Genomic DNA, 26,655 nt, shown 5'->3' with positions numbered 1-26,655 from the left:
TGCTGAGCACCTGCATTTTTTTAAAAGCTCCACAGGTGAATCTGGTCCTTAGCCAGGGTTGGGAACTGTGACCTTACACAGAGGGAATAAAATTAAGGGACCGTGCTTCTCAGTGATGATGCCTTGGTCATGCCCTTTCAGATCCATACAGCAAGACTTCCCTTCATGTGGTCAGTCGGTTGGAGAAATGGAACCATCCATCTTCTCTGAAGATCTTGTTGAACTGGATGGAGGTCTTTCTTTAGACAGATAGAAACATTAAATGAGTCTGTATTAAAATAGTGTAGGATTCAAACTACAAGAGCCAGAGAGTGAACACCTAGGTACAGTTTGAGACTTTTCTCACTATTCTTTAATTATTTAGCCATAACTCATTTCCTCTTTTTATAGACCTTTAAGAAAGAATCATTTTGTTCTTGTGGTATGGCCTCCAATTCCATCAGAAATAGTAGGTAGAGTTTGTGGGTATTAAAAGTCAATACCTCCTCCTTCTCTGATATCAGTAGGAAAAGTCCCCAGGCTGGCACACGGGCTTGCCAGCTCTGGGAATTAAATTGTCTTTTTTCTCTTGCTTAGTTAGCCTCAATAGGGTGGGGGGAGGGGTGGAGGAGGGAGAGAGAATGAGAATAGGCATTTCTTCTCCAGGAGACTGGTTTTAAGAATTATCCATCTTAAAGAATTATTCCAGTTATTGACCTTCTTTCATACCCTGTTTCAGAAAAAAACAATTCACCAACCATTGGGTTTTTTTTTTTATCCTTCCCCTTGAGGCCATGCCTTCCCATCTTCTTCTGTAAGTCTGTCCACTGAGCTGCTGCCAAAGACGGTGCCCCTGGCTGTGTGGCTTTAGGAAGCCGCATGACACCTTCACCCTTCACACCCCCGACCCACCCGAGGAGCATTTGTCTTCATCGAACAGCATGTATGTCTTTTCCTTTTTAAGGAAACTGTCTCCTGCCCCTCCCACCTGTCATTTTCATGGCATATCTTTATAGTTGGTGTCCTTGTCAACCAGCTCACCCCAGTGATTAGGTCAGAACTGCCTTCTGCGAAGGGAGTTTCGTGTTAAGAAATCTGAGCTTTTTGGCATGGGGGGTTATCACCACGTCAGAATGGCAGAGGATTTTAGAGGTACTGGGATATTCTTGGTCCATTTCAGACTATGGTGGGGCTTCCCTTGCCATGCATGTTCCTAGTGGGCACTGGCTTGAGGAACTAAAGGAGAAAGTGTTTGATAATGACATGGCTTTTTTTAAAATTTATTTATTTATGAGAGAGAGAGAGAGAGAGCGCGGGGCAGAGAGAGAAGCAGGCTCCATGCAGGGATCCCGACGCGGGACTCGATCCCGGGTCTCCAGGATCACACCCTGGGCTGAAAGCGGCGCTAAACCACTGAGCCACCCGGGCTGCCCATAATGACTTAGTATCTAGTTTCTGTTTACCCGAGAGGCACACAGATCTCACCTCATGAGAAATGTAAAGGTAGATTTTTGTCCCATTCTGATTTCTCCCCAGATCACATCAGGCAGGAGCCAGATGGGTTTAGCTTGGCTACAGACCCTTTGTGCAAGGTGGAAATTTTTCAGTTTTTCTGAAACAGCACATTTCTAAATAACTGGTCTAGGATATTATTGTAGTGTAGGAACTGTAGGATGATAGGCTGATTTACTGCAGGCTTATAAATATGGGGACAATTTATTGTGTCTCCCTCCCCCACCAACATGGGGTAAGAACTAGATTTAATAAACCCCTCCACATCTATTACTCACGTGAATCAGCAGCTGTTTGGCTGTTTCCCCCCTATGTGGGACTTGAATTTACTTAAGAAAACCTGAGTGTATGTCTTTTCCCAAGCCTTGGCTTGCATTTGAATGTAAAAATCAGTAGATGGCTGTAACTATATATTTTACTCCATAACTTTCCCTTTCCCTCTCCCTAAACGACTGAGCCTGAGCTGTCACTTCTTTATAATGTAATCCTTTCTGTGACGCCTCATCACAAAGGTGTATGCCATCAGGCGATGACAAGACTTGTGCAGTGAATACTTATATGAAGCTGAAGTCCCCTTCCCCCTCCCCGCCCCCGGGGCAGCAATCACAAGGGCTGGTACTATTAGGGGATTGCTCACCTCACCCCAAATGAGACACTGAAGGCACAACATCCATTTTGTTTAGGTAACAGCTGACTCCATGGAATTAAATTGACATTTTTCCCCCCAATAATCCACACCCCTGGCTTAGCATAAACCCCTCTAGGCAGTTCCTATTGCCTAGCAACTCTTATTTAGCAACCTTTCAGAATTATCATTAACTAAGAAGGAAAGAGAATGTCCCTGTTCCATGTGATATACACAGCCTGTGGTACAGACATCTCTGATTGTGGTCTGGAGAGGGGATCTCCCCAGGCATTTTCATCCCCCAGCCTCCCTGCCTCCACTGCCCATGCCCTCCAAAGATATACTTGCCAGATCAAAAATAAAAAATAAATAAAAAGTCGTGGGAACTTTAGGCAGTAGGAGTGGTGGACAGACAGCAAAGGGAAATATCTCTGTTAGGCTGGGTTGCTCAGCGTATAAATGCCCTTGCAAGCACCCCTCACAAAATACCCCCCAAGAGTTTGGAATAATAGACACCTAACATCCCAAAACACGTGTCAGAACCCTTGGATCCTTGTGGCACGTGTAGGGGCCAGGGAGTGTTGCTTGGAGGAGATTGTTGGACACCAGCCGTTGGCACCACTTTTGCTGAGGGATATGTGTGTGTACAGGTAGAGATGTAGAAAGAACGTTTGGGCCTTGGAGCTAGCCCTAATTTGAATGTAGGCTCTTCCAACTATTTGACCTTGAGCAAATTATTTGATCTGTCTTGTTGTATTGTTTCTCATTTGTTTAATGGAGGTAATAATGTAGCTCCTTGATTAGGAGGCACAGTGACTGCCCATGCGGGATTAACAACATAATTAGCAGAACCATCTTTTTGGTCAGTCCCATTTCACCAGCTTGTCCAAGAACTAGTTTACCTCCTCTGTCTCTGGCCTCTCCAAAGTATCCTCCACGGAGTGCTTTTCTCTCTGTCCCTAAATGTCCCTAAAGCATCAGGGGTTCCCTGGGATCTTTTCTCTGGTTTTCTTCATTCCCTGTGTCCTTTCCTGGGGGGATTTCAAGGTTAAGTCTGTATGTGTCGTTAGGGTTGCTCTCCTGAAGCGTAGACTCATGTACAAAGCTGAGCTCCATGTGCTCCAGCTTCTTCATCTGGAATGCACCAGCACCCCAGACTCAATGGGCCCACAGCCAGACACTGTCTTTATCTTGCTCTTTCCTCTTTTCCCCATATTGAGTTGGCTCATAGTGAACCCTCCTCATCAGTAACTCTTGAACCTACCCAGTCCTCTACCATTTTGGTGTGGGACCTTCATCTCTAGACTCCCCTCTGATCTCTCTTCCACTTGGGTGTCACAGCAATATTTCATCAATTGCTCCCATTCCCTTGAGGATAAGATCTGACCACCTGCAGCCATTCTTTGGTCTCCACTCTTACTACTCCTCTCTGCTCTCTGAGCTCCAGTCATACCAACCATTCAATTCCATGACTGGCCCATGAATTTTCTCGCATCTTCATGCCTTCACATATTCTATTCCCTTTGCCGTGACCACCTCCTGTCCCTTGACTCGTCTGGTCAATTTCAGGAGTCCACCAAGATGCCCGCTCTATCAGAGAAAGCTATTCCTGATGTCCCTGCAGGTATCTGGATTAATGATCAGCCTTTGAACTCCAACCTTTGTATCCCTGGGCAAGGCTCTCTCAGAGCACTTAGCACTTGTATTCTAATCATCTGCTTGCTCACTGTTTCCACCTCCAGTCTGTATGTTCCGAGGGGTTGGGTTTTATTTATAAATTCCCAGAGCCTAGTCTATAGTAGGTGCTCAATGAATGTTTGTTACACAAATGAATGTTTTCTGGTTTTTTAAAAATTTATTTATTTAAGATAGAGAGTGTGGGTGCATGGCAGGGGGAGGGCAGAGGGAGAGTCTCAAGCAGACTCTGTGCTGAGCCCAGAGCCCAACACGGGGCTTGATGCAGGGCTCAATCCCAGGACCCTGAGATCATGACCTGAGCTGAAATCAAAAGTCAGATGCTGAACCACCCAGGCACTCCCACAAATGAATGTTTTAATCAGCCAGTCTTTTTGAGGGCATTGGCCTTCCCCTGAAAAGATTTCTAATCTGAGAAAGTTGGATTGCTTAGAAGTTGTAGAGTAACTTAATCTGGTAAAAACTCTAGGCTGGCATGTGTGTAGTACAATATGATAGAGACATTAAATGTGAGGGATGTTAAAATTTGCCACCAACACTGGGGCAGTTAGCAGGAGGCGAGCTTGAATTAAATCCCAGTGGGTGGCAGGACAGGTAGAGGTAGAGCGGATATAAAGCAAGAATGTCCAGGAAGCAAAGCAGAGCAGCTTGGCTTGAGCAGAGACTACAAGGTGAGGGCAGCATGACTGTTGGCAGTGAAAATGGGGGGCAGTGGGGAGCCATTGGCTACCTTTGATCCTGGAGATGTTCTAGGAAGAGTAACCTGGTAGCTCTGTTGGCCGACAGGATTGCAGGTGGCAGAGAGGCCAGGGAGGAAGGTACTATGATGGTCTGGGTCCTTCATAGAATGGCCTGCACCAGCCCCCAAATGGGAATCTAAACCACAAAGGAAAACCTCCCGTGAGCTTCTAGGGATAATTTATTTCCAGAGCTGGAATGAGCCTTTGCTGTCATTCCAGCCTGGCATCCTGTTATTTAATGGGTGGCCAAAGGGAAGCCCAGGGAACCTCTCCAAGGTTTCCATCACCGATGGAGTCTTCAGATTCGGATTCATGGCTCACTCTTTGCTCCAGCATGAGAGGTGTGTGGTTAATATTTGAAGTCTAACAGAATGGAGAAGTGGACAGTTGGCAGGCACAAGAGGCTGATGGTCTCTGGAAGCTTAGAGGATGGGTTTGGTCTAAACACCCTGGCCTGGAGGTGACGGTGAGCCTGGGGGCAATGTGCAGTGACGCCCAGATTGGGGCCAGGACTCTGTGAACTTTGGTAGGAGAGAGCGCTGGCCGGGGGCCAAGGCAAGGAGGCTCTGGAAAAGCATGTTTACTTTTGGGTGCTCAGCTTGGAGTCCTGCACAGGAAAGAATTTTTGTGAATCTCCTTGAGAAGCTGCAGAACCACAGACACACCTGAATCCTATTCATGTTCATCCGGAAACTAGGGCTTTAAAGCAATCCTGTTTTTCTTCCTATGTTTGTTTGGTTTGGTTTGGGGGTTGGGGGAGGAGGAAGGGTGTTGTTCAGGGAGAGTATGGGCTGTTTGTTTGCCACAGGTTCCTGGGTTCGCAGGGAGCGTCAGCCAGCCTCGCCCCTTATCTGGTCTCCTGTTTCACTCCCTCCCCTAAATCCAAACAAAAACTTTAACATAGCCCAAAGGAGAATAGACAGTTTAATTACTCGCCATGGCAGCACTTTGAAAACTGCCGGTTTCAAATGACTAGGCCTGCACATTTTCACCAACTCAGACAATTAAAGAGACTCTGGGGACCTGGGTGGTGCTGATTCTAGTGGTGCACGTTGTCATTAAAAATGGAAAGAGCCTCTGAAAATAGACTCCAGGTTGGGAGAGCTTGTTTCTCTGCTTGATCAAAGTTAGCCCCATCCTACGGGGACCCAGGGAAATTGCTTCGTGGCTCACTTTCTCCATTGGAAAAGATGCCCGTTGGTCCTGCCTACCTGCCTCCTACCAACCCAGGGTTGTCAGGAGGGTGGAATGAAGCTGGAGAGATGCAACATGCTGTTGAACCAGGTCCAGATGCAGTGGCAGGTGCAAGCAGGAGCCTCTTCCGTCAACTGCTCCTCTGTGGAAGGTGGCCGGTCTGGATGGCATCCCTACCACGCACCCCATGGCAGGGGTCTTACACTGGACATTCAGGATCTACTCTGTCCTCTCCACATGTCTCTTGTTACTTCTTTTCTGGTATGTGGAGTCTGGTGTGTGAAATGGTCATTCTTTGTCACTCCCATCATCACCCTGGCAGCTCTGGGAGGCATTGGGCCTCCTCTCCTTCAGAAGGGAGAGCTGGAGCACAAAACAATTTGAAGACTTTGAGCTAGCCAGCAGATGGCTGGGACTTAACCTTCTAGTTCCTGGGTCTTCATCCCACTGTGCACTCCCTGCACTTGCAGAGGGAGCCGATCTCTTCCCACCGTAGCTCCACAGCTTTGGGGTGGAGTGGGGGCAGGGGCAGGGGCATGAGTGTGTTCCCTGCTCAAAACCCCCAGGGGCAGGGCTGCCCCATCTGAGATATACGCCTCACTTAGGCCTCAGTTTCTGGCACTGAGTTCGTTTCTGGCCAGTCTGACTTCTCTGCACTCTGAGGTGCTGTGCCAGCGATGGGGAGAGGCCCTTGGCCCACCGGGGAGGAGACAGAGGGTGCTGGGTCTCAGGGGCCATGGCGAGAAGGCCGGTGGGCCCACCTGGGCCCTGACCACTGGGCTGGAACTTCTGTTCTGCCTGCGTGTGACTGACTTGCAACAGGCTGTGGTTATGAGCTCCTCTGGCTTCACCTTCAGTTCAAGGAGGCAGGTTTCTTGCTGACACCGTTGGCAAGAAGCGTGGTGATAAACAGCCTCGGAATGAGAGGCCTCGTTAATCCGGTCCCAGCTCCTGCCAAGTTAGGAGCTGCCGAGTCAAGTCAGGGCCATTTCGGGTCCTGAGGCACAGTCCTAGGGCAAAGTGCTTGTCCTGGCCATGGGGTCACAGAGAGGGACACCGTGGCTTGGGCTGCAGCTGCGGGACAACCGGCGCCAGGCAGCATGAGGGAGGGACACGTGGATTCCACGCCTGCTGCGGGGCTCCCGTCCGCCTCCACGGCCCACCCTGTCCAGCCCCGCTTGGCAGATGAGGGAACAAGACTGCTCGGAGGCAGCCGCGGCCCCAGGCCGCAGAGCCGTATAGGGGCAAAGTCGTGATGCGTCCACGTCTGTCTGAGCTTTCTGATGAGCCGCGCTGTCTCCCAGGAAGGTCGAAGCAGAGGCATGAAGGCTGGGGCTGAGCCTCAGAACAGAGTTCCGGCTGTCTTCAGTTGCCCAAACCCAGAGCAAGCACTGATTGGCATAGTGACAATTTAAGGGTTTAGATGTAGAAGAACATGCCTTCCCCATGAAGCGAGCGACCTTTGCAACCAACTTCATGGCCACACAACAATACGTTAGACACCCTCTCTGCCAGGAACCCTCACCCTTCTCTTCGTGAGCCATGGTCTTTGGCTATCCCGCAACTTGTTCAAGATGCCAGAGAGGAGACATAGTGTTGCCGGAAGCCCCGACCCCGTGGCCAGCAGTGGTGTTGTCAGAGACGTGCCCTTAGCACAGGCTGGCCATTCAGGGGGACTGAGGTAGTGGAGGGGCGGAGGGAAGAGAAGAAGGAACAGAGGGCAAGGAAATGAGTGGCTGGCTGCCCATAGCTTCCCGGGGGCTCTTGTCCATGGAGGCTATTTCCACCTCTTTGGGGGTCCATCTGCTGCTGGCCCATGTTGGGCTACAGAGAAGGGAATCTGCGGGGTCCTCCCCATGCTCTCCTGCTCCTTTGAGAGGAAAGCGGAGTAGAAAGAGCATGGGCTGTGGATCAAGTGGACTTGAGTCTGAATTCCACCTCACCTTGCCCCTGCAGATTTCTAGCTGCATGACTTTGTGCAGTTGGTTTCACCTCTCTGACAAATGTTTCCTTATCCATAAAATGTGGGACACTATCTACCCCTTTGGGCTGGGCTGATGGTTCAATGGAATGTTCTACATTAGGCTCCTAGTCCAGGTCCCACTACAGGACTCTCACTCCTGAAGCACAAAGTCTCTCACTTTCCACTGATGCAGGGTTAGGCCCTTTGGCCTCCATTTCTAGGGCATTTGCACAATTAAAAACTTGGGTTTCAGGGGCACTGAGTGGCCCAGTAGGTTGAGCGTCTGGTGCTTGATTTCACCTCAGGTCATGACTTCAGGGTCCTGAGGCACAGTCCTAGGGCAAAGTGCTTGTCCTGGCCATGGGGTCACAGAGAGGGACACCGTGGCTTGGGCTGCAGCTGCGGGATCGAGCCCCACATCTGGCTCTGCTCTGCACTCAGTGTGGAGTCTGCTTGAGTTTCTCCCTCCCTCTGCCCTCCCCGCCTCTCTAAAATAAACAAATCTTTAAAAAACAAAACAACAACAAAAACTTGTGTTTCAGTGTCAGAAAAATGGGGAGGTGAGTCCCTGTTTCATCTGCTAATTGGGCAACCTTTGGCAAATTATTTAGCATTTCTGAACTTGTCTTAAATCGTTTCCATTTTTTTCCCACATCTGGAACAAGAAGATACTAATCATTCCACATTCACACAGCCCCTGTGAGCATTAGATGAGGCGGCCTGTCAGTGGGGCCTGGTGGGGAATAAGCACCGCCCCCCAGTCAGCCATCGGTACGATGGAGAATGATTGCCCAGTGGCTGGGCACGCCTGCCTACCAGCCCCCGGGGTGGCACCGCATGCTCCCTGATGGTCACACGTAAGGGACTGAGCTGGCCTCTCAGCATCAAGCTTACCTCAGACTTCTGTTGATGGTCTGTTACTGTGTGGAGGGAGTTGTGGGAGAAGAGCTGCTTAGATGAAAGCCATCTTTGCATTATGCCTTTTGGGGCACCTGTTCAATGGTCGTGGATGACGCTTACTGGGAACCTTGTCTGAGTCTGACACAGTGTGTGTGTGAGAGAGAGAGAGAGAAAGAGAAAGAGAGAGAGTCGGTCTTGCCTCATGTCCATGTGTCGGCTGTGTAAGGTGGCTCAGGACATCTGAACAGTGTCAGGGTCACGTCCACTTCCCAGCAGCTGGGATCCAGAAGACATTTCCCATTTTAGTCTTCAGCTAACCCTTTTCTTTCCCGTCATCTTTCTTCCCCTCTCCCTTCTCTTCCTTTCTATGCCCTTCTGTTCTTCCACATTCCCTCCCCCCTCCCTCCCTCCTTCACTGTTTTCATTCATCCTTGTACTTCTGCTTTAGTTTTTTTGATTCCTTCTTCCTTCTCTTCCTGTTCTTCCTCTGCCTCATTCTCCTGCTTCTCTTTGGTCTGTTCTTTCTCCTCCTCTTCTTCCTCCTTTTCCTTTCTAGGGACTCGAATGGTCTTCTCTTGAACAACATTTAACACCGGCTCCTGAAAGTATTATGTACAGAGTGAAGCAGAGTCCCTTCTCTAAAAAAATGATATTTTAGTTTCTGACCTTAAAAGTGAAAGATGCTCATTATAGACAATTTGCAAAATATAATAAAAAGAGAAAATAGTCCCTGTTCCCTAAAACAGTCCTTGTTGGGATCTGGGAGTATTTATTTCTGGTTACTCAATAGTTTGTACCAAATGCCGCCTCCATGCAGGCTCCATATAGAATAGGGATAAGAAGCAGCAAACAAGACAAGGTTCCTTGTCCTGGTGGTAGAGCTTCCATCTAGGTGGAGGGAAGCAGTCAACAAACGTCAAGCAAATACAAAAGACAGTTTTGGGGGGGAGATAAATATTGTTGTTGTTTTTTTAAGATTTTATTTATTTATTCATGAGAGACACAGAGAGAGAGAGAGAGAGAGGCAGAGACATGGGCAGAGGGAGAAGCAGGCTCCATGAAGGGAGCCTGATGTGGGACTTGAACCTGGGACCCTGGGATCACGACCTGAGCCAAAGGCAGACACTCAACCACTGAGCCACCAGGTGCCCTGGAGATAAATATTGTAAAGGTTACTAGATGGGTGGTTGGAAAGGTGGGTGAAGGGGGGGTTAAGTCACAGGATCAAGGAGACACCACAAGCTGGTGTCTAAATGATTCAGGAGGACTGGGCAGGCAGAGAGCAGGGGAAGAATGGTTTACACGGAAAGAAGGCTGAGTACAGAGGCGGGGTCCTGCTTGGGGTATATGAGGAGCAGAAAGAAGGCCAGCATGGCTAAGCATATTGAGTGAGGAGGAGTCTTGAATGTTATCATATGTGGCAATGGAAAGCCTTTGGAGGGTTTTGGTATGGGGGAGTGCCCTGCATAGGTCTGCATTTTTAGAATACCTTCTGGTAGCTGCGTGGAGAGTGCATTGTGGAGACACAAATGGAAGGAGGAAGAGCGGTTGGGGGGATGTGACAGTAGTTTGGGGGGAGACTGGGCTGGCTTGGACAAGGGGGCATAGTCTTTAAATTTTTTTAAGTATCTGTGATTATAGGATCTACATTGTGTAATTATGTATATATCTATATCATTTATTATTTTCCAGGCACTATGCATTGTGTTAAGCACTTTATTTATATATACATTATCTCATTCATTTTTCACACAGCCTTCTGAGGCTGGCATAGTAATTCCTTTGCAGATGAAGAAACCAAAACTCAGGGAAATAACAGAAAGTGGGGGGTGGGGGTAGGGGAAGGACCAATAATCCTTGTTCTTTAAAACAGACCTTATTAGGAAATTGGGGGTGGGGTATTTCTTTTTGGTCCTTTATTCACCAACACCCAGGTTTGTACCATATTGGTGGCAGAACCAGAATTCTAACCCAAGTCTGACTCCCTTCACTTTAACTGCCATCCTGTATGTTGTAAATCCTGCTAGACTCTTGAAGTTACTGTATAAGCATCTCCCGGTAGGCAGTAGTTCAGCTTTGTAGATCACTCATGTGTTCTTATGATTATACCTACCAAATAGTCACACGCATAAATGAAGGTTCATTGTTTACTTACCTGGAAATGCTGTGGGTCGGTCACATGGCTCTGCTGACCACGACTGTACTCACCACGAGGGAGCTGACCTAGACTGGCCTGTTTCATGTGCCCATGTGCCCTTCACTCCCCAGTAGGCTAGATCGAGCTTATGTCTGGGGGGACAGAGTGCTGGAGAGAAGAAGCAGGAGTGTGCAAAGTCTCTTTAGGTCCAGCCACAGGACTGACACTGTCACAGCTGTCACACTCTGTTGACCAGTGCAAGTCACAATGCCAGCCCAGATTCAAGGAGTTAGAGAGATAGGCTCTGCCTGGAACTGCAAAGCCACATGGAACAGAACATGGGTAGAGGGAAGGGTGAGGCTTTTGACCATTAGGAGGTAGCTGCTTACGCAGACCTGCTTGATGAACATGCGAAAGCTGTTCCTGCTGCCGGAACAGAGACTGGCTAATTGGCCTCAGAGTCCACAAACCCTATATCCTTAGGATGTACTTGTGAGATTTTTATTTAATCTCTACACATATCGTGAGCACTCTTTAGAAACTTGCTAGTGTTACACAGTCTTCTAAGTTAATTGGCCCCCTGTAACATAAGGCATTCTCAGAAGCAGGGGTGTTTTGTAGCAAAATAGGCTGTGACCTCGATGGCAGTTTTCTTCTGAAAGCAGTGGGTGCAAAGAGGGTAAATGGTGCTATTTCAAATCAAATTATGACCATCCAGGGTTCAGAAGGTGATTGCAAGCAACGGACCACAAACTGGTTATGGAGAGAGAAAGAGCTTGGACCAAGATCTGGGAACAACCTTTGAATCACAAGGAAGTTCACCCTCAGTGCTAATAGAGAACACTTTGGTCAAAACCAGATTACTTTCTCTTCTCTCAGCCTTCCTTCATAGAGAATAATACTCATCAGTGATAAACACTAGAGTATCATCTGTCCTGACATTACAGCTGCAGATCTAAGGTTTTGTTTTCTTTAACTGCCTGAATGAGAAGCAAAACAGAAAGGTTGGAGGTGTGGCAATAAGTCTTGAGGATGAAATAGCAAATACAACTATGACTTATTATTGCTTTGACGCAGCCATAAATTAAACCATTGACTTGAAAAGAGATAAGGACACAGGACACATATTGCTGCTGTTCCCATTCACTGATGACTTCTAGCCAATCAGCTAACCGAACTCAAGGTGCTCACTTCTTGTTAAAGCATATAAGAATAAGAAATAGCCAATCTTATGTTCTAGTGTTTGGAAGTTCAGTTATGCCTGACCTGTGACAAAAGTGGAGGCCAATTCTGGGTTTGAAGGTCATTTCTAATCTTCTTCCAGATTTAAGTTCTTTTGTTCCACCCTTTCCTCCAGAAATCCTCCCTGGCCCTTTTGGAAGTGACTTTCATCAAGATGTTTTTTAAAAAGAAGAAAACAATGTGCCAGCAAACTGCAGAGTCTGCATCATGGGGTTGATCTGGTCTACCCTGGATCTTTCAAAGAAAGCCTTGGAGAAACCCCAGGCTCAGAGTTAACAAATACAGGAGAAACCACACCATCATCTCAACAGATTCTAAAAAAGGCACTTGAGGAAATTTAATGCACCGTTTCTGATTAAAAAAAAAAATCTCTCAGTACCATATGTGGGAACTGCCTTACTTTGTCAGGCAGTTAGGATGCTAGAACAAACCTTCATACTTGAACACTTCATATTAAAAACTTTTTCCCTTAAAAGCTCGGACAAGCAGCAGTCTCTACCCATCTTACTCCTCCTTGTAGCAGAGTCTAGCTAATGCAATGAAGTTTTATAAAAACTAGGAATTACAAACACTGAAAGGAAACAACAACTGTCCCTAGAGGCAGGTGATAAGATTGTGTTAGTTTTCTCATAGAAAACTAAGTTGGCAATGCTAGAGCAATTAGGACTAATAAGAGAGTAAAGTGGCTGGATTTAAAGCCAGCCTTTTAAAACCAGTAGCTCCTCTATGCCAGCATTAACCAATTTGGAGGTATAACAGGAAATTCACACTAGGAACAACTACAAAACGTTTAAGAGATATACCTAGCAATAAAGTGAATAGTTAAAATGAAGAAAACTTTAAGCCTTAACTGCTAGATGTAAGAAAAAGACCAAAAAATAAAAATAAGAATGGATAGATATGCTGTGGGTATACTCAAAATTTTAAAGACCTCACTTGTCCCTAAATTGACTTATAGCTTTCATGCAATCTTCATTCAAAAATCTCAGTAATGATTTTAAATATAACTTAGTAGATATATTCTGGATTTCATCGTGAAGACTATAAGAATAATACCAAAGAAATTTTTCTAAAAAGAACAGTAAAGGGTATAGAATTTGCCTTGTCAAATATCAAGCCTTACTGATACCATTATATAAAGATATTTGGAAAACATTAAGTAAAACCCCTTGTTTATATTATACACAAAATTAAATTCAGGATCCCTGGGTGGCTCAGCACTTTAGCGCCTGCCTTTGGCCGGGCGTGATCCTGGAGTCCCAGGATCGAGTCCCACGTCAGGCTCCCTGGATGGAGCCTGCTTCTCCCTCTGCCTGTGTCTCTGCCTCTCTCTCTCTCTGTGTCTCTCATGAATGAATAAATAAAATCTTTAAAAAAAAGTTTTAAAAAATAATAAATAAAATTAAATTTTAGGTGACTCACAATTCTAAAAATCCATTATAGTTGTTCAGAGAAAAGTATAGAGTAATATACATATATAAATACATATATGAAAAAATACATATATGAATATATAGATACATACATGTATGTGCATATATAATTTTTGCATGGAAGATACAGAAGTTAGAAGCCAAAAAGGAGACTTCAAGATATTACTACATTACAATGTGAGGTCTTGCCAATACTGAAAAACTCTATAAGCAAAGTCAGTAAACAAACAATAGTCTGGAAGAAAATATTTTCTGTAGATAAACCAGATGAAAGAATTCTACCCAGTCTGTAGAGTTCTTACAAACGAGTAAGCAATAAAATCCATTTAAAAGGGGACAAAAGGCAGGAAGAGGTAGTACATAGCAATAGAAATAAATACTCAATAAATACTTGAGATGTTCAGTCTCAGTAGTAATAAGGGAAATGCAAATTAAAACAGTGGTGATATTTGTGTCTATCAGACTGCCAACATTTAAAAAATTAATATTGTGGAAATGCACTCAAATGCTGGTACAAGTGTAAGTAGATATGACAGTTTAGCAGAACAGTTATAAAATGCACGTACCTTTTGGACGAGCAGCCCCACTTCTAGGAATCCCTTCTACAAAAATACCTAAAAACTTCTCTGTTGGGAATAAGCAGTTAAATACTCATCCTCCCCCACCCTTTTTAAAAGATTTTATTTATTTATTTATTTATTTATTTATTTATTTATTTATTTATTGAAATATTTTATTTATTTTAACTGAGAGAGAATGCAAGAGCAGGGAGGAGGGGCAGAGGGAGAGAGAGAGAAGCAGACTCCCTACTAAGCAGGGAACCCATTGCAGGGCTCGATTCCAGAACTCTGAGGTCATGACCTGAGCTGAAGGCAGATGCTTAACCAGCTGGGCCACCCAGGTGCCCCTTACCCTTTAAAAGAACAAAGTAGTTCTTTCTGCACTGACATGGTATATGGTATATTGAAAAAGTGATTTAAGATATGTGGGTAGTATAATCCTATTTGGGTTAAATTATTTATGTGTGAAAACTAAGGTTCACACCAAGCAGTTAAGGGCAGTCACCTCTGGGAAGAGGAGCAAGATGGACAGGGGACAGGGGACAGGAACACATCTTGACACATTTCTGCATTTGTTGAAATTCTGCAATGAACATATTCAGTAATTTTAAAAATTTATATAATGATACACTCTTAGGCTGAAAATTTTTCCATTAAAATTTTGAAAACCCACAAAGGTAGGACAAAATTAAAGACCCTCCTTTCCATTACCCAATGGCAGTGTTGACCTTTTGGAATAAAGGAGGGAAAAATGAGTCCAACAGAATTAACCCAGTAAAACATTGAGATGAACAAGATGGCATGAGGGTATCTGTGGGGAGAAAGAGGACCTGGTTGTGTTCCTCAGGTTCACTTGGGTGCGTTGCCATTTGCCGTCTGACACTGGGGAAGCCACTGACCTCATCTATGGTCCAGTTAGGTTTTCTGCATTCTGCAGGTAGGCCCGACCTACTGCTTTTGAAGAAAGAATACGAAGAAAGTTTCTGCCTGAATGTGAGGGGTTTTTGTTAGAATGTCCACGAATGAATGTCAGAGCCCAGCATCTCAGAGGGCCACTGGTAAATGAGGAATACTCTTTGTAGAAGGTGACCTCTGAAGTAGGTACCACGGTGAGGAGTGGAGTGGGCATAAAGTAGATAAATCATGAAAGACCATGTTGTCCAGTAGAGGAGGGGTGCGTGTGTGTGTGTGTGTGTGTGTGTGTGTGTATGTGTATGTATGTCAAGTTTAATATTTATAAAACAAAAAGGAGAACATTGCAATATAGCATAATTATAGAATTCTGAAGTACTTAGGAGGAACTTGAAATAACTTGAAGCAATTAAGTTTGGGAAATATTAATTACGAGATGCTTCCAGAGGGTAGGAGAGGGTGCATATGCCTGAGCATGTGCCGGTGTTATGGGGGAGGTGGTGGTGGAATGGCGCCGGTGGTGATAGGGCATTGGGTAGCTTTGTTACTAAGTTCAAAGAGAATTTCTAAAGGGAAAATAAAATCCCTGTTTGACTCAGATATGGCTCATTTTCTGAGGCAATGTCAAGAGGCACAAGATCAAATCTAGCTTGACACCATCCAATACCGAACCCAGCAGTCTCTAGAAGCTATAGCTGAGCTGCGGCTTGGCTAATGAGAAATCTCTGTCCTCTGCCAATGCCTCGGGGGCCCATCTCTTCCTCTTTGGCAAGCAGGACACAAAGAGAGCTCAAAGCAGAGTGAGGACCTGAAAGGTCACCCAGAACATTCATTTGCAGGCTCCCCACCAGGCCTTTCCAGAAAACAGATGAGCGTGGTTTTACAGTTCAGCTAGAATGTGAGCCAGTGGCTTCGTGCTTCAAACTGGGGTAGGTTTTAATGAAACCTGAAGGATATTTCACACATCGTCCAACCATTAGCAATGAGGAATTGGGGGAGCGGTGTGCCAAACACAGCCAGGCTGTATCCTCTCATTTATTTTCTGGGTGTGAAAGGAGCAATTGTAGAATTCAGATGAAATTAGAAGTTGAGATTCAGAGCTGCCTATGTAAACATTGCAGTCTGTCATTAAGTTCGCTTTCACCAGTAGGACACATTCTGTTGTTCTTGGGACGTCTGTGCGGTTCCCTGGTTGGGCCTGCAGAACCCCCCCGTAGAAGTGGGGGCCTCTCCAATGTGTCCTTTCTAATTTGTGAAATGCTCCTTGAAACTACCCTCTTCCCACTGGGCCCACTGTGAGCACTGATGTACGCCTGGGCGGGTCATCACAGCAGCTGGAGGCTGAGCTCCTGTCTCCAGCCCTGCCTCGTCCAGTCCATCCCTCACACGGCCTGAGTCCTCTTTCCAGCCTCGAGCTCTGCTTGTCACTGGGAGCTCGGGATCCTTTTCAAGTAGCCCCACTGCCCACCCGCCTGACTACAGCTCTTGCATTTACACCTCTCTCTGCTCTGTCTTGTGCTCTGTGTCCGTGCTATCCAAAAGATAACCCTCCGGCTTGTTTTTGTCCCTGGATTACCTTTTTTGCTAATTACTGTTTACCTCAAGCTGTACCTACACCAAGTGTCACCTCTAGAAAGTGTCCCTAACCTCCTTTGTGTTAGGTACCGTCCCCCACACTCTGGAAGCACACTTCTGTCCCAGAACCTTCACTATATTCTAACTGACTTGTTATGGGTCTGATTCCCTGACTTGCCTGGAAGACACCTTAAATTTAGGTAAAAATCAGTGGCTGGCCCGCAGCTGGTGCTCCATGAATGTGTTATAGGGAGGAATGAGTGCGTGTATTTTTTTAAAATTTGTTTTAAAAATTTAAAAAAATTTTTTTTTTAAAGTTTGCACACATGTGTGTGGGTCTTTATTTTGCCTGATGTGATGCGAGTAAAGTCATACTCAACCTGCTGGGTCCTCAGTAATGTGGTGAGGATGAATACAATGAACAATGTTAGTCATGTATTAAGCTGAAGCCTCTTGCCATTTATCCTGGAGTATCATCTGGTAGCTGTCTAATGGGGCTCCGGTAGTATTTCTGAATTAAAGCTCCTGTCTTGCTCCAGGTCAGCTGTTGCCAGCAAACCGCAATACACCGAGTCCCATCGATCCTGACACCATCCAGGTCCCGGTGGGTTACGAGCCAGACCCAGCAGATCTGGCCCTCTCCAGCATCCCTGGCCAGGAAATGTTTGACCCTCGCAAACGCAAGTTCTCTGAGGAAGAACTGAAGCCACAGCCCATGATTAAGAAAGCGCGCAAAGTCTTCATCCCCGATGATCTGAAGGTAAATTGGAACTGGTCATCAGGCTTTGGGCAAATGGAAGGTGGGCTCAAGAGGCAGATTAAAAGGGTGACCTCCAGGAAGATCACGTAAGCAAGTGAACAAAGGACTTGTGATTTCTGATCCTATTTCTTGGCATGTGACTCTAGGCAAGTTGCTTTCTCCCTGGGTGCCTTCTGAAATATGCCTTTCATGTCTTGATATAGCACAGAAATAAGGAGAAGCCGTAAAATGTTGGAGCGATTTACAACCCATGAAGGAAACAAACCTGCTACTATCTGCAGGAAGCCTGTGAAAGCCCAATAAAATCAAACCAAAATCTTTCAGGGTTGGAAAGAGAAAGGAAATTATTTGGAAGAACATCTGGACCACAAAGTCCTCCAAGGGTTACTTCCCTTAGGAGATTTATTGATAAGTAATTGCTGCCTTTTCCGTATAGGCCTCAGAGAGTAACAACTGGAGACCGGGCCTCTCTCCACCCATGGATGACTTGGGTGGGATTTTCTTAAGGAAACCTGTGGGTCCCCTGGTGTAATTTATATGTACTGTGTACTCTGTTTCTTAAACAATGGTCATTTGAGTATCTCAAGAAAAGGTTACTTTCAGGTGGTTGTTTCTTTTCTGCTATGTTGAGAGGACACGTTATCTATAAAGGAAAATAGATTTATCTGACAAAGTCTGATACAACTTAAAACAAAATTAATCTGACACATTTAATAATAATTAGGAAGAGAATTCTCTCCAAAATTATGCCATGTCCACTTATCCCAAAATAGAACCATTTTTGATTAGCTATGGCTTAGAATTTTTTGTGTTTATGCTTCCTTCCAATCATATGGACAATAGAGATATGATTGTATACAATCGAGGCATTGAAACCAGGCATAATTAGCCTCTTTCTAGCTTCTAACCTGCCCATTTCTCAAAATTAATTGTGATGCGAATGGGAAGTCACTTATAGACTGGGAACATGGGAGTTTGGGCATATCTTCTTGGAACCAATTTGGACCAGGTACCTGTTTTTGCCATCTAGAAAGAGCACTGGAGGAAAAGGAAATCAGATTGAAATCACTGCTGTCATCTACATACCCAATATTATTTTGAGTGGGGAGGACTCATCAAATGTCAGGACTGAATGGGACCTCAGAGGCTCCTTACACCAAAATTACCATTTTGCAGTTGAGGAAATGGAACAAGGAGTAGGGTGAAATAGGGTGAACACTGCTAGTTAGTGGAAGGCCTTGTCCCTGAGTCTTCTAGTGTCCAGAAATGTCACTGCGGGATGTTGGCTGGGACACAGGCCACAAGAGGGGCCCTTGGGTGACAGACTAGTAGCTGTCACCCTAATAATCCAAAGAGTGAAGTTCATAGTAAACGCACCACGAAAACTAAGCCAGTTAGTTAGGGAACTGATGGTCAGAGTAAGGGTAAGAAAGAACCACTGGGACTAGGTCCTGGGCAGTAGGGTATCTTCTTTCAGCTGAATGCTTTTCCTCACCTGAGCCGTCTGGTCCTGTGTGTATCTTAGAGCTCATCTCTTCAGCTAAACCATGGCAGCATGGATCTCTTTTTGAACAGAGAGGAGTTTAGAAGGATGATCCTGAGCAGTAGCTCTAATTTGCAGCCAGACCTTCCCGGGGTCTCCACATTTACAAGTTCAAAGCAAAAGAGCAGACTTACTGAATAACCCAGGTAACCCTGGCAACAAAGAGGCCATGGAAAACAGTCTATGCTGGAATATGCACGGTACTGCTGTCATGGCCAGGCCTGACCTTCTCCCATAGCAGGTGGGTAGCGGGCAGGAACATTCTCCTGCCAAGTGTCCTTGGATTCCTTTGGTTGTGGGTAAAGGCTCAGGCCACAGACCATGATCTCATATGGAAACAAGAAGCAGAGCTGTAACGTGTTTCTCCTTTTGGCAGAGAGGAGTCTTCCCCTCAGGTGCCTACACCTCCCTGGAACCATTCGTTTGGGTTAGCATGCGTCTCCTGGGAGGAATGAGCAGTGTGGGTCCTGGGATTCCTAGCTGAGAATCAGTTTAATCACCCTGATGTCTTAACACTTTTTACTGCTCATTCACTCACTTGACAGATATTTTTCAAATGCTTGTGTATTCCAAGCCCTGGGGATATCCAGAAGTGAGCCAGAACTAACATTGTTCCTACTCTCAAGGAACTTCTAGTCTGGCAAGAAAAAGGGATCGTTGACTTGTCGTGAGGGGTTTGGCAAGGGGAGGCAATGTCAAACATGAGACCTTCAGGAAGATGATGGGGCAGGACTGGGGGGCCCCTGCTGGGTGGGGTAACCTGGTAGCCAGATGGCACCTGCTCCTGGGAACAACGGAGAAGAGGACAGTGCCAAATTTGTCGGCCCCACTCAATGTCCTGCTTCCCCCTCCTCCAACCATTCCGTGGTAACAAAGGGAAGCAAGCTGGTTTTCTGGTCCAGGGCAGCCCCCTCTTCCATCATTGATTGTGGCCTTCTGCGTCCTCTGCTCCACTCCTCCTCCTAGCTCCCCTCCCACCCGAGATGGTCTCCATTTTACACCTTTCCAGCTCACCTGCTTGTGTGGACAGGTGAGGCTGTGAAATGAAAACAGAAGCAAAAAGAACTCTAAGAGACAGAAAAGTTGGTTGTTACCCTGAGAAAAGCTGCTGACTCCCTGGTCCTTAACACCCAGTCACACACCTCTAAGTCCGTGGCCTACAGCAGTACACCCCTTCCCTTCCCTCCACCCCGCCCCCAGCTTCTGCCATTTCCCAGGGTCTTGTTCTCATGCACCCCTTTACCTCCCAGGCTCCTTCCTGTTCCCCTGGGTCAGGTTCAGATACATTCTAAGTCAGCTCCTCCTCCTTTGAATGATCTTGGAAACCACACAACCAAGGAACGCTGACTGTGGTAGATTTACCGAGACTATGAGGGGTTAAGATTGGGGCTCACATTGAAGTAACCCAACAGCTGCCGTCCAAACTGGAACCTTCACTGTTGTTAATATGCCCGTAGGTCCTCCTAGCTCTGGGGAGTCATTTGACTCTTTTTGCTCCTCCTAGATCACCCCATTCAGCTAGCCTGGCCTCTCTCCCCTTCCTTCAGTCCTCTGTCCCCTTCCTCAAGCACAACAACAAATCCCACCAATGGCCACCCCATACTAGCCCCGAGCTGGTTTAGCCAGCTGTTCTTCAAAGGACAGCCCTCTTCTCTGGAAGAAGGATGCTAGTACCAGCTATTGTGAAGATCATCTTTTTCACTTAGTTACATATTATTATGAAACATGAAGAAAGCCAGGAGTGCTTTATAAATAAGGTACCGGTATCAGATCATTGCTGGCCGGCAGAAGGTGCATGCACCTGCGTTCTCTCTCACACTTCCTGTCTCTCTGCAGGGCACATGTTTGCCAAGGGTAATGGGCAGGCATGGGATGCACCACTGATCTTGAGACGTCCTTGCAGCCTTGGTCCCCACTCATGTGACCTCCTCCAATGCCAGCTGCCCCTCACAATCCCGGGGGGAGGGTGAGAACTGTCTTCAACTCACTTACTCTAGGTGACCGGTAACTGCAAGGATTAGCCTTGCTAGGATGGAGGGATTTGCTGTTGCTGAAAAGAGAGAATTGCAGAACACACCAGGTGGCACCACAGATGAATTGGTTAGGCCTAAAAGAAGATTTATATTTCTTCGTCTTCCTCGGAAAGTTTCCCCCTTTTTTTGGCAAGGAGAGCAATGATGGGGGGGGGGACTGCACACGATGCTTTCACACCAACCGTGTTTAAGTAGTACCCAGGTGAATAAAGGCCTAAGAGTTAAATAGGAAATTAAATTCTTTAAATGCTAGCCATCAACATGAGCATATTGATCAGAGGCGGGTGGAAGTTTTTTGTTTGTTCTTTAATTTCTGTTTTTAATGACCAAGGCACTAGATCAGAAAGATAGAAAAGGTGAAAGATCCTACCTCTCTCCTTGGCGTCCCTCCTCCAATCCCCCTTGTAGAGGCACCACTTTTAATAGCTTGGCACAAATCCTTCTGGGCCTCTTTCTATGAATATACAATATTATGATTTTTTTTTTAACCAAAGTGGGACGAGGCCATACATATTAATCAGCAAATTGCCGTTGTTTCCACCCACAGAGTGGTATGTCATGAACATCTCTTTGGTTCAGCTGGATCATTATTTGTAACAGCTGCAGAGTATCCTTTTGTAGGACTCCCATCATCATATAGTCATTAAATCTCCTACTGATTAGTTTCCCCCCTAGAGACAATGCCGCCGTAAGCATGCCGCGCCCGTGTCTGTGTGCAGGTGCATGCGGACGGGCGGACGCTGAGGCCGCAGCAGTGGAGCTGGTCCATCCAGGGCGCCGGGTGGCCTTGCGGCAGGGTGGGAAGGACTTTGACCAGCCAGCCCCGTGGGAGGGAAGCGCTCTTACACTGTTCCCCAAGAGCGCAGAGGGGCCTGGTGTAGTTCGGGGTGTGAGGTGGGCCCCCCGCCTTCGTGGGCCTCTGGCTGGGCCCGGTCGGGCACCTACCTGCCGGGCAGAGAGAAGGGCGGGCGCTGGGACCCGGCCCGGCAGGTGCGCCCTTGCGCGGGAGGCAGGTGCCAGGGGCGCAGCGGGCCGGGGAGGACACCTGAAGCCTAACGCCTTGTCTCTCCCTCCCCGTGACCCACGAGCAGGACGACAAGTACTGGGCCCGGCGCAGGAAGAACAACATGGCAGCCAAGCGCTCCCGCGACGCCCGGCGGCTGAAGGAGAACCAGATCGCAATCCGGGCGTCCTTCCTGGAGAAGGAGAACTCGGCCCTGCGCCAGGAGGTGGCTGACTTGCGGAAGGAGCTGGGCAAATGCAAGAACATCCTTGCCAAGTACGAGGCCAGGCACGGGCCCCTGTAGGGCGGCGGGTCCTGTGGGACCGAGTGTCCCGCCCGCCAGCACGCGGCCCGGACCCACCTCTCTGCCATCAGCACTTTACCGGAGGCCTCGACCGGCCGGCGCTCTGGGCGCACCTGCCCCTGCACCTGCCGCCCCAGGCAGCCCTCTCGTCGTCGTCTTTCAGTTCCGAAAGGAAAGGTGCCGTGTTTCTACCGGACTGCGGAGGCCCGCACCCCAGCCCGCGGGGCCCCCGCCGCCCCCTCCCGTGCCCCCCCGCGCCCAGGGGCCCCGGTGGGCTCTCACCTGTCCAGACTACGAGCTCTCGTTTCTGTTTAATCCGTAAGTGACCATGCTGATAAGGTGCACAGAAATCACTTAGCACTACACTGCAGCTCTCGCTCTCCTCTCTCTCTCCCTCTCTCCCTCCCTCCCTCTCTCTCTCTCTCTCTCTCTCTCTCTCTCTCTCTCTCTCGGTTATAGGTTGCTTTCCTCCTATTTTCCGTTTTGGTGATAACTGTCTTCAAATTTAAAGTGCTGTTTAGATTTATTAGATTCCCATATTTACTTACTGCTATCTACTAAGTTTCCTTTTAATTCTACCAACCCCAGATAAGTAAGAGTACTCTTCTAGAACACAGAGTGTGTTTTTGCACCGTCTGTACCTAAAGCAATAATCCTATCGTACGCTAGAGCATGCTGCCTGAGTATTACTAGTGGACATAGGATATGTTCCCTACCTAAGAATTTCACTGTCTTTTAAAACACAAAAATTACAGTAATGCATTTGAGCATGCCCAGAACATCCCCAGGACAGGGAAGCAGAGGGAAATGCCAGGTGTCAGAACGAGGGGTTAATTTATCAGTGTAGGAGCCAAAATAAATTGCATCTTGGAACAGCTTTTGACATTGATATGTCTGGTTTTGTTTTCTCCCGTCCCTCACCCTCCCACTTTTCTAGATACCTTTTGCCATACCCTCTTGATATTCAAAACAATTACTTAAGATTCAGTTTTCCCCATTTTTTTGGTAATATATATATTTTTGTGAATTATACCTTGCTGTTTTTAAAAATCAGTTAATTAAGTTAATAAGTTGATGTTTTGTAAGACCCTTTTCCCTAGTGGTGTCATTTTTGAATGCTTCATAAATTAATGGTTCTGGAGCTTATGTTTCTAATTTTCTGTTTGCTTTTTGAACGTATGTGCTCTTATAAAGTGGACTTCTGAAAAATGAATGTAAAAGACACTGGTGTATCTCAGAAGAGGATGGTGTTGTCACAAACTGTGGTTAATCCAATCAATTTAAATGTTTACTATAGACCAAAAGGAGAGATTATTAAATTGTTTAATGTTTATACAGAGTAATTATAGGAAGTTCTTTTTTGTACAGTATTTTTCAGATATAAATACTGACAATGTATTTTGGAAGACATATATTATATATAGCAAAGAGAAAAGGAAAACTATTCCATGTTTTAAAATTATATAGCAAAGATATATATTCATCAATGTTGTACAGAGAAGAAGCGCTTGGGGGTTTTTGAAGTCTTTAATATTTTAAGCCTATCACTGATACATCAGCATGTTTTTTTGCTTTAAATTAAAATTTTATGACAGCATCGAAGCTTGGTGTGACGAATCCTGCTCTAAAATATATAAGGAGCTTTCTTGTTTCCTATTAGGTCTCGGAGAGAAGTCAGTTAACGTCACCCAAAAGCACAAAGTGGATGTTAGTCAAATATTTATTGGATGATACAGTGTTTTTTTAGGAAAAGCATCTGCCACGAAAATGTTCACTTCAAAGTTATGAGTTCCTGGAATGAAATAATCACTGCAAGCACCCCAGACAATTCTGTTCTCCTCTGTGGGCACGTGCGTCTAATGCAATATAAGGTTGATATTGGTGTTATGTGTATGGTTTATAATTTGATAGATGTTTTGACTTTAAAGATGATTGTTCTTTTGTTTCACAAAGTTGTGTAATGTCAAGAGATTCTGCTGTTATTGCAAAGAAACATTTTGTGCTAGATTAAAACACCCTTTCATCAGTGGGATTTTCTACTCTCCTGCCTCCAGAGTATCTAATTATTTAATGACCTGGTGGTTTCCTGGTCAGTCCACCGGCAAAGCTTCTGTTATAGGGTCATAGTCTTGGTAACCCTGACCAGTAGGATATTCCTACTTAGAAATCCCTTTTGTTCCGAGCTACAGATTATGGTGGGAAATGGGAGAGCATTGGAATCAAAATGCATGGTTCAGGTATACGACCAGTAAAATAAATAAAACCTGTGGCCAAGTTCCGAAGCAGAACTGAATAAGTGATATTAAGTAAGAGACACGGGTGGACATGCAAAGTTGGCTTTTTTATAGGTAAAGAGACCAATGGCAGCAGAATTATTAAGTGGCAGTAGTTACTAAAACAATGACAAGCAGTATCTTTTAAGTGGAGAAGTGAGGCACCATGGACCATCCAAGTTAACTACAGTATGAGATGGTAGCTGAAAAACCGTATTTGAGCCCTGGTCTTTCTTGGAATTAGGCTGTTTGTATCAAATGAGGATCACAAATGTTCTCTGCAGAAGAAATAAAAAGATTATAATAAAACGTATTCTTTGGTGTGCCAGGAGAGGTTTCAGAAAACCTACCTCGTCTTAAAATGTAAAAACTTTGGAGTCTGTATGCGTGCCTTCTATGTAGGTCATTGTCACCACACACACATGAACACTCATTCCTGGACTCACTGCTTTCTGTCTAGGGCAATTAACTAGTAAATAAGGCAATTCTGCTAAATGGCGTGGGAAGTCATGGCCCAATCTGGAATGACTTGGATCAACCAGGGTCAAATGAGTCCTGCAGACTGCAGCTATTAAAAGTCCTGTTGTCATTTTTCACCTTTTCATCATAAGCATCTTTGGGAGATTAATTACTTGGCCATTAAAAATGAATCCAAATCATGTCACGCCAACATCATTTAGACACAATTTGGAATGAGCGGCCTGGGACTTCCTGACAAGGTCATGCTATCATTTCTGTGGACGAGACTTGCAGAGGAAGGCAACAGCTGATCAGCCTGTCCTGCTGCCCATGCCACTGGAGGCTGTAGGGAGGGGTGGGAGGGCTGTAAATGATCATATCCTCCTTTTGAGAAAGTGCCCACCTTCTGACCATTCAAAACACCCAATGGGCAAGACTGTGATGGGCCTTTCGTCTTCCAATGTGACAGGCCTGTGTGAAGCCATCTCTCAAAGCAGAACAACTGGTTGAGGACAGCACGGATGGGATTTGGCATTGGGTGGGTAGGATTCTATTACTAGATAACCTACAGTTTCCTTCCGACTCACTGGTTTTGTGAGGGAACACACAATAATTCTAAATGTGCATATGGAAGGTCCTCTGATTTTGGAAGAGTCAAAAAGAATTTTAGGTGGAGCCTCTCTCTTTCACCCACCCCGAGTAAAACAACAGGCATTTTGTAACATGCAGTTATGCTTGGTTTGGGTTTTTTTGTTTTTTGTTTTGTTTTTTTGTTTTTTGTTTTTTGTTTTTGTTTTTGTTTTTTGTAGTTTCTCTAGTTTCCCCCAATGTTCCTTTTAGGAAAACTCACACTTTCGCAGAATTAACCAGAGCAATCCCAAGGCAGGCTGGCTTGGCCTCTTTGCGGGTGTGGCATGCAGAGGCTGGGATTTAACCTGGGGCCAGCAAGCTGCAGGTGATAGGAAACCATGTGGTAGATTTCTTCTGTTCTCAGGGCGCCAGCTTCCTGCTGAGGGTTCCTGGGCCTCACTGGAGAGGCCATGGTCTCCTCTTAGCTTTCTCTATAATTAATAATGTCATTCTAAAAATGAGCAAAGCCTTATCTTAGATCTTGGTTGAATTGGACTTGCCAACTGAAGTCAGTACATTTTGCAGAGGGCCAGGTGTGGGTAGAGGAGTGCATGCGTGTGTGTGTGTGTGTGTGTGTGTGTGTGTGTGAATATTTAAGTCTAATCGTAACATCTTTAATTCTGGAGCACCTTACCAAACGTAACAATAACCATAACCATTATCCTTTTGGCAACACCACAAAGGTTGCATCTGTTAAACAGGTACAAACTAATGTGAGGTCAGTTTAATTGTACACCAAGATATTGGTGGTGTTTATGCTGTTAAGTCCAAACCTTTATCTGTCTGTTATTCTTAATGCTTAATAAACTTTGAATTTTTTCCTTTCTTTCATGTATTTTTATTGACAGTCTATTAGAAATTAGGTTCTGTTCCCAATCCTATCACCAAGAGACCATTTAGAGATTAATTACTTCGATGATAAATAATATTACTATGTAATCAGTGATACATTACTATCTATTGAGTACTTACGTGCCAGACTCTTTGCTAAACACTGACATGGAATATTTTATTTAATCCCATATCAATTCTATGAGGTGGGGTCTATCATTATTCCCATTTCACAGAAGGGAAAAGAGAAGGTGTGGGAGGTTAAGCAACTTGTCTGACATTATGTAGGTAGAGGTGACAGAAATGAATCCTGGCCCATTGGATGGGCATCATTTAGAGCACTGGTTCCCAA

The 26,655-nt window shown here is 45.8% G+C and overlaps 1 protein-coding gene across 5 annotated transcripts in view; it reads left to right on the top strand.

Annotated features, from left to right (window-relative positions):
* Window positions 1–26,298, top strand: part of HLF (HLF transcription factor, PAR bZIP family member) — a 54,733-nt gene extending 28,435 nt beyond the window's left edge. For all 5 annotated transcript variants that reach the window (XM_072779945.1, XM_072779939.1, XM_072779942.1 and 2 more), the window contains exons 3-4: window positions 17,007–17,227; window positions 21,895–26,298. In XM_072779945.1, the coding sequence (XP_072636046.1) occupies window positions 17,007–17,227; window positions 21,895–22,110 (437 nt within the window). In that variant the 3' untranslated portion in view covers window positions 22,111–26,298. The remainder of the gene's footprint in view (window positions 1–17,006; window positions 17,228–21,894) is intronic.
* Window positions 26,299–26,655: the final 357 nt, after the last annotated feature.

This window comes from Canis lupus, chromosome 16 (genome assembly GCF_048164855.1).
Source record: "Canis lupus baileyi chromosome 16, mCanLup2.hap1, whole genome shotgun sequence".
Classification (NCBI taxonomy): Eukaryota; Metazoa; Chordata; class Mammalia; order Carnivora; family Canidae; genus Canis; species Canis lupus.
The sequence above is the reverse complement of the archived record's forward strand: the minus strand, read 5'-3'. Positions and strand labels throughout refer to the sequence as shown.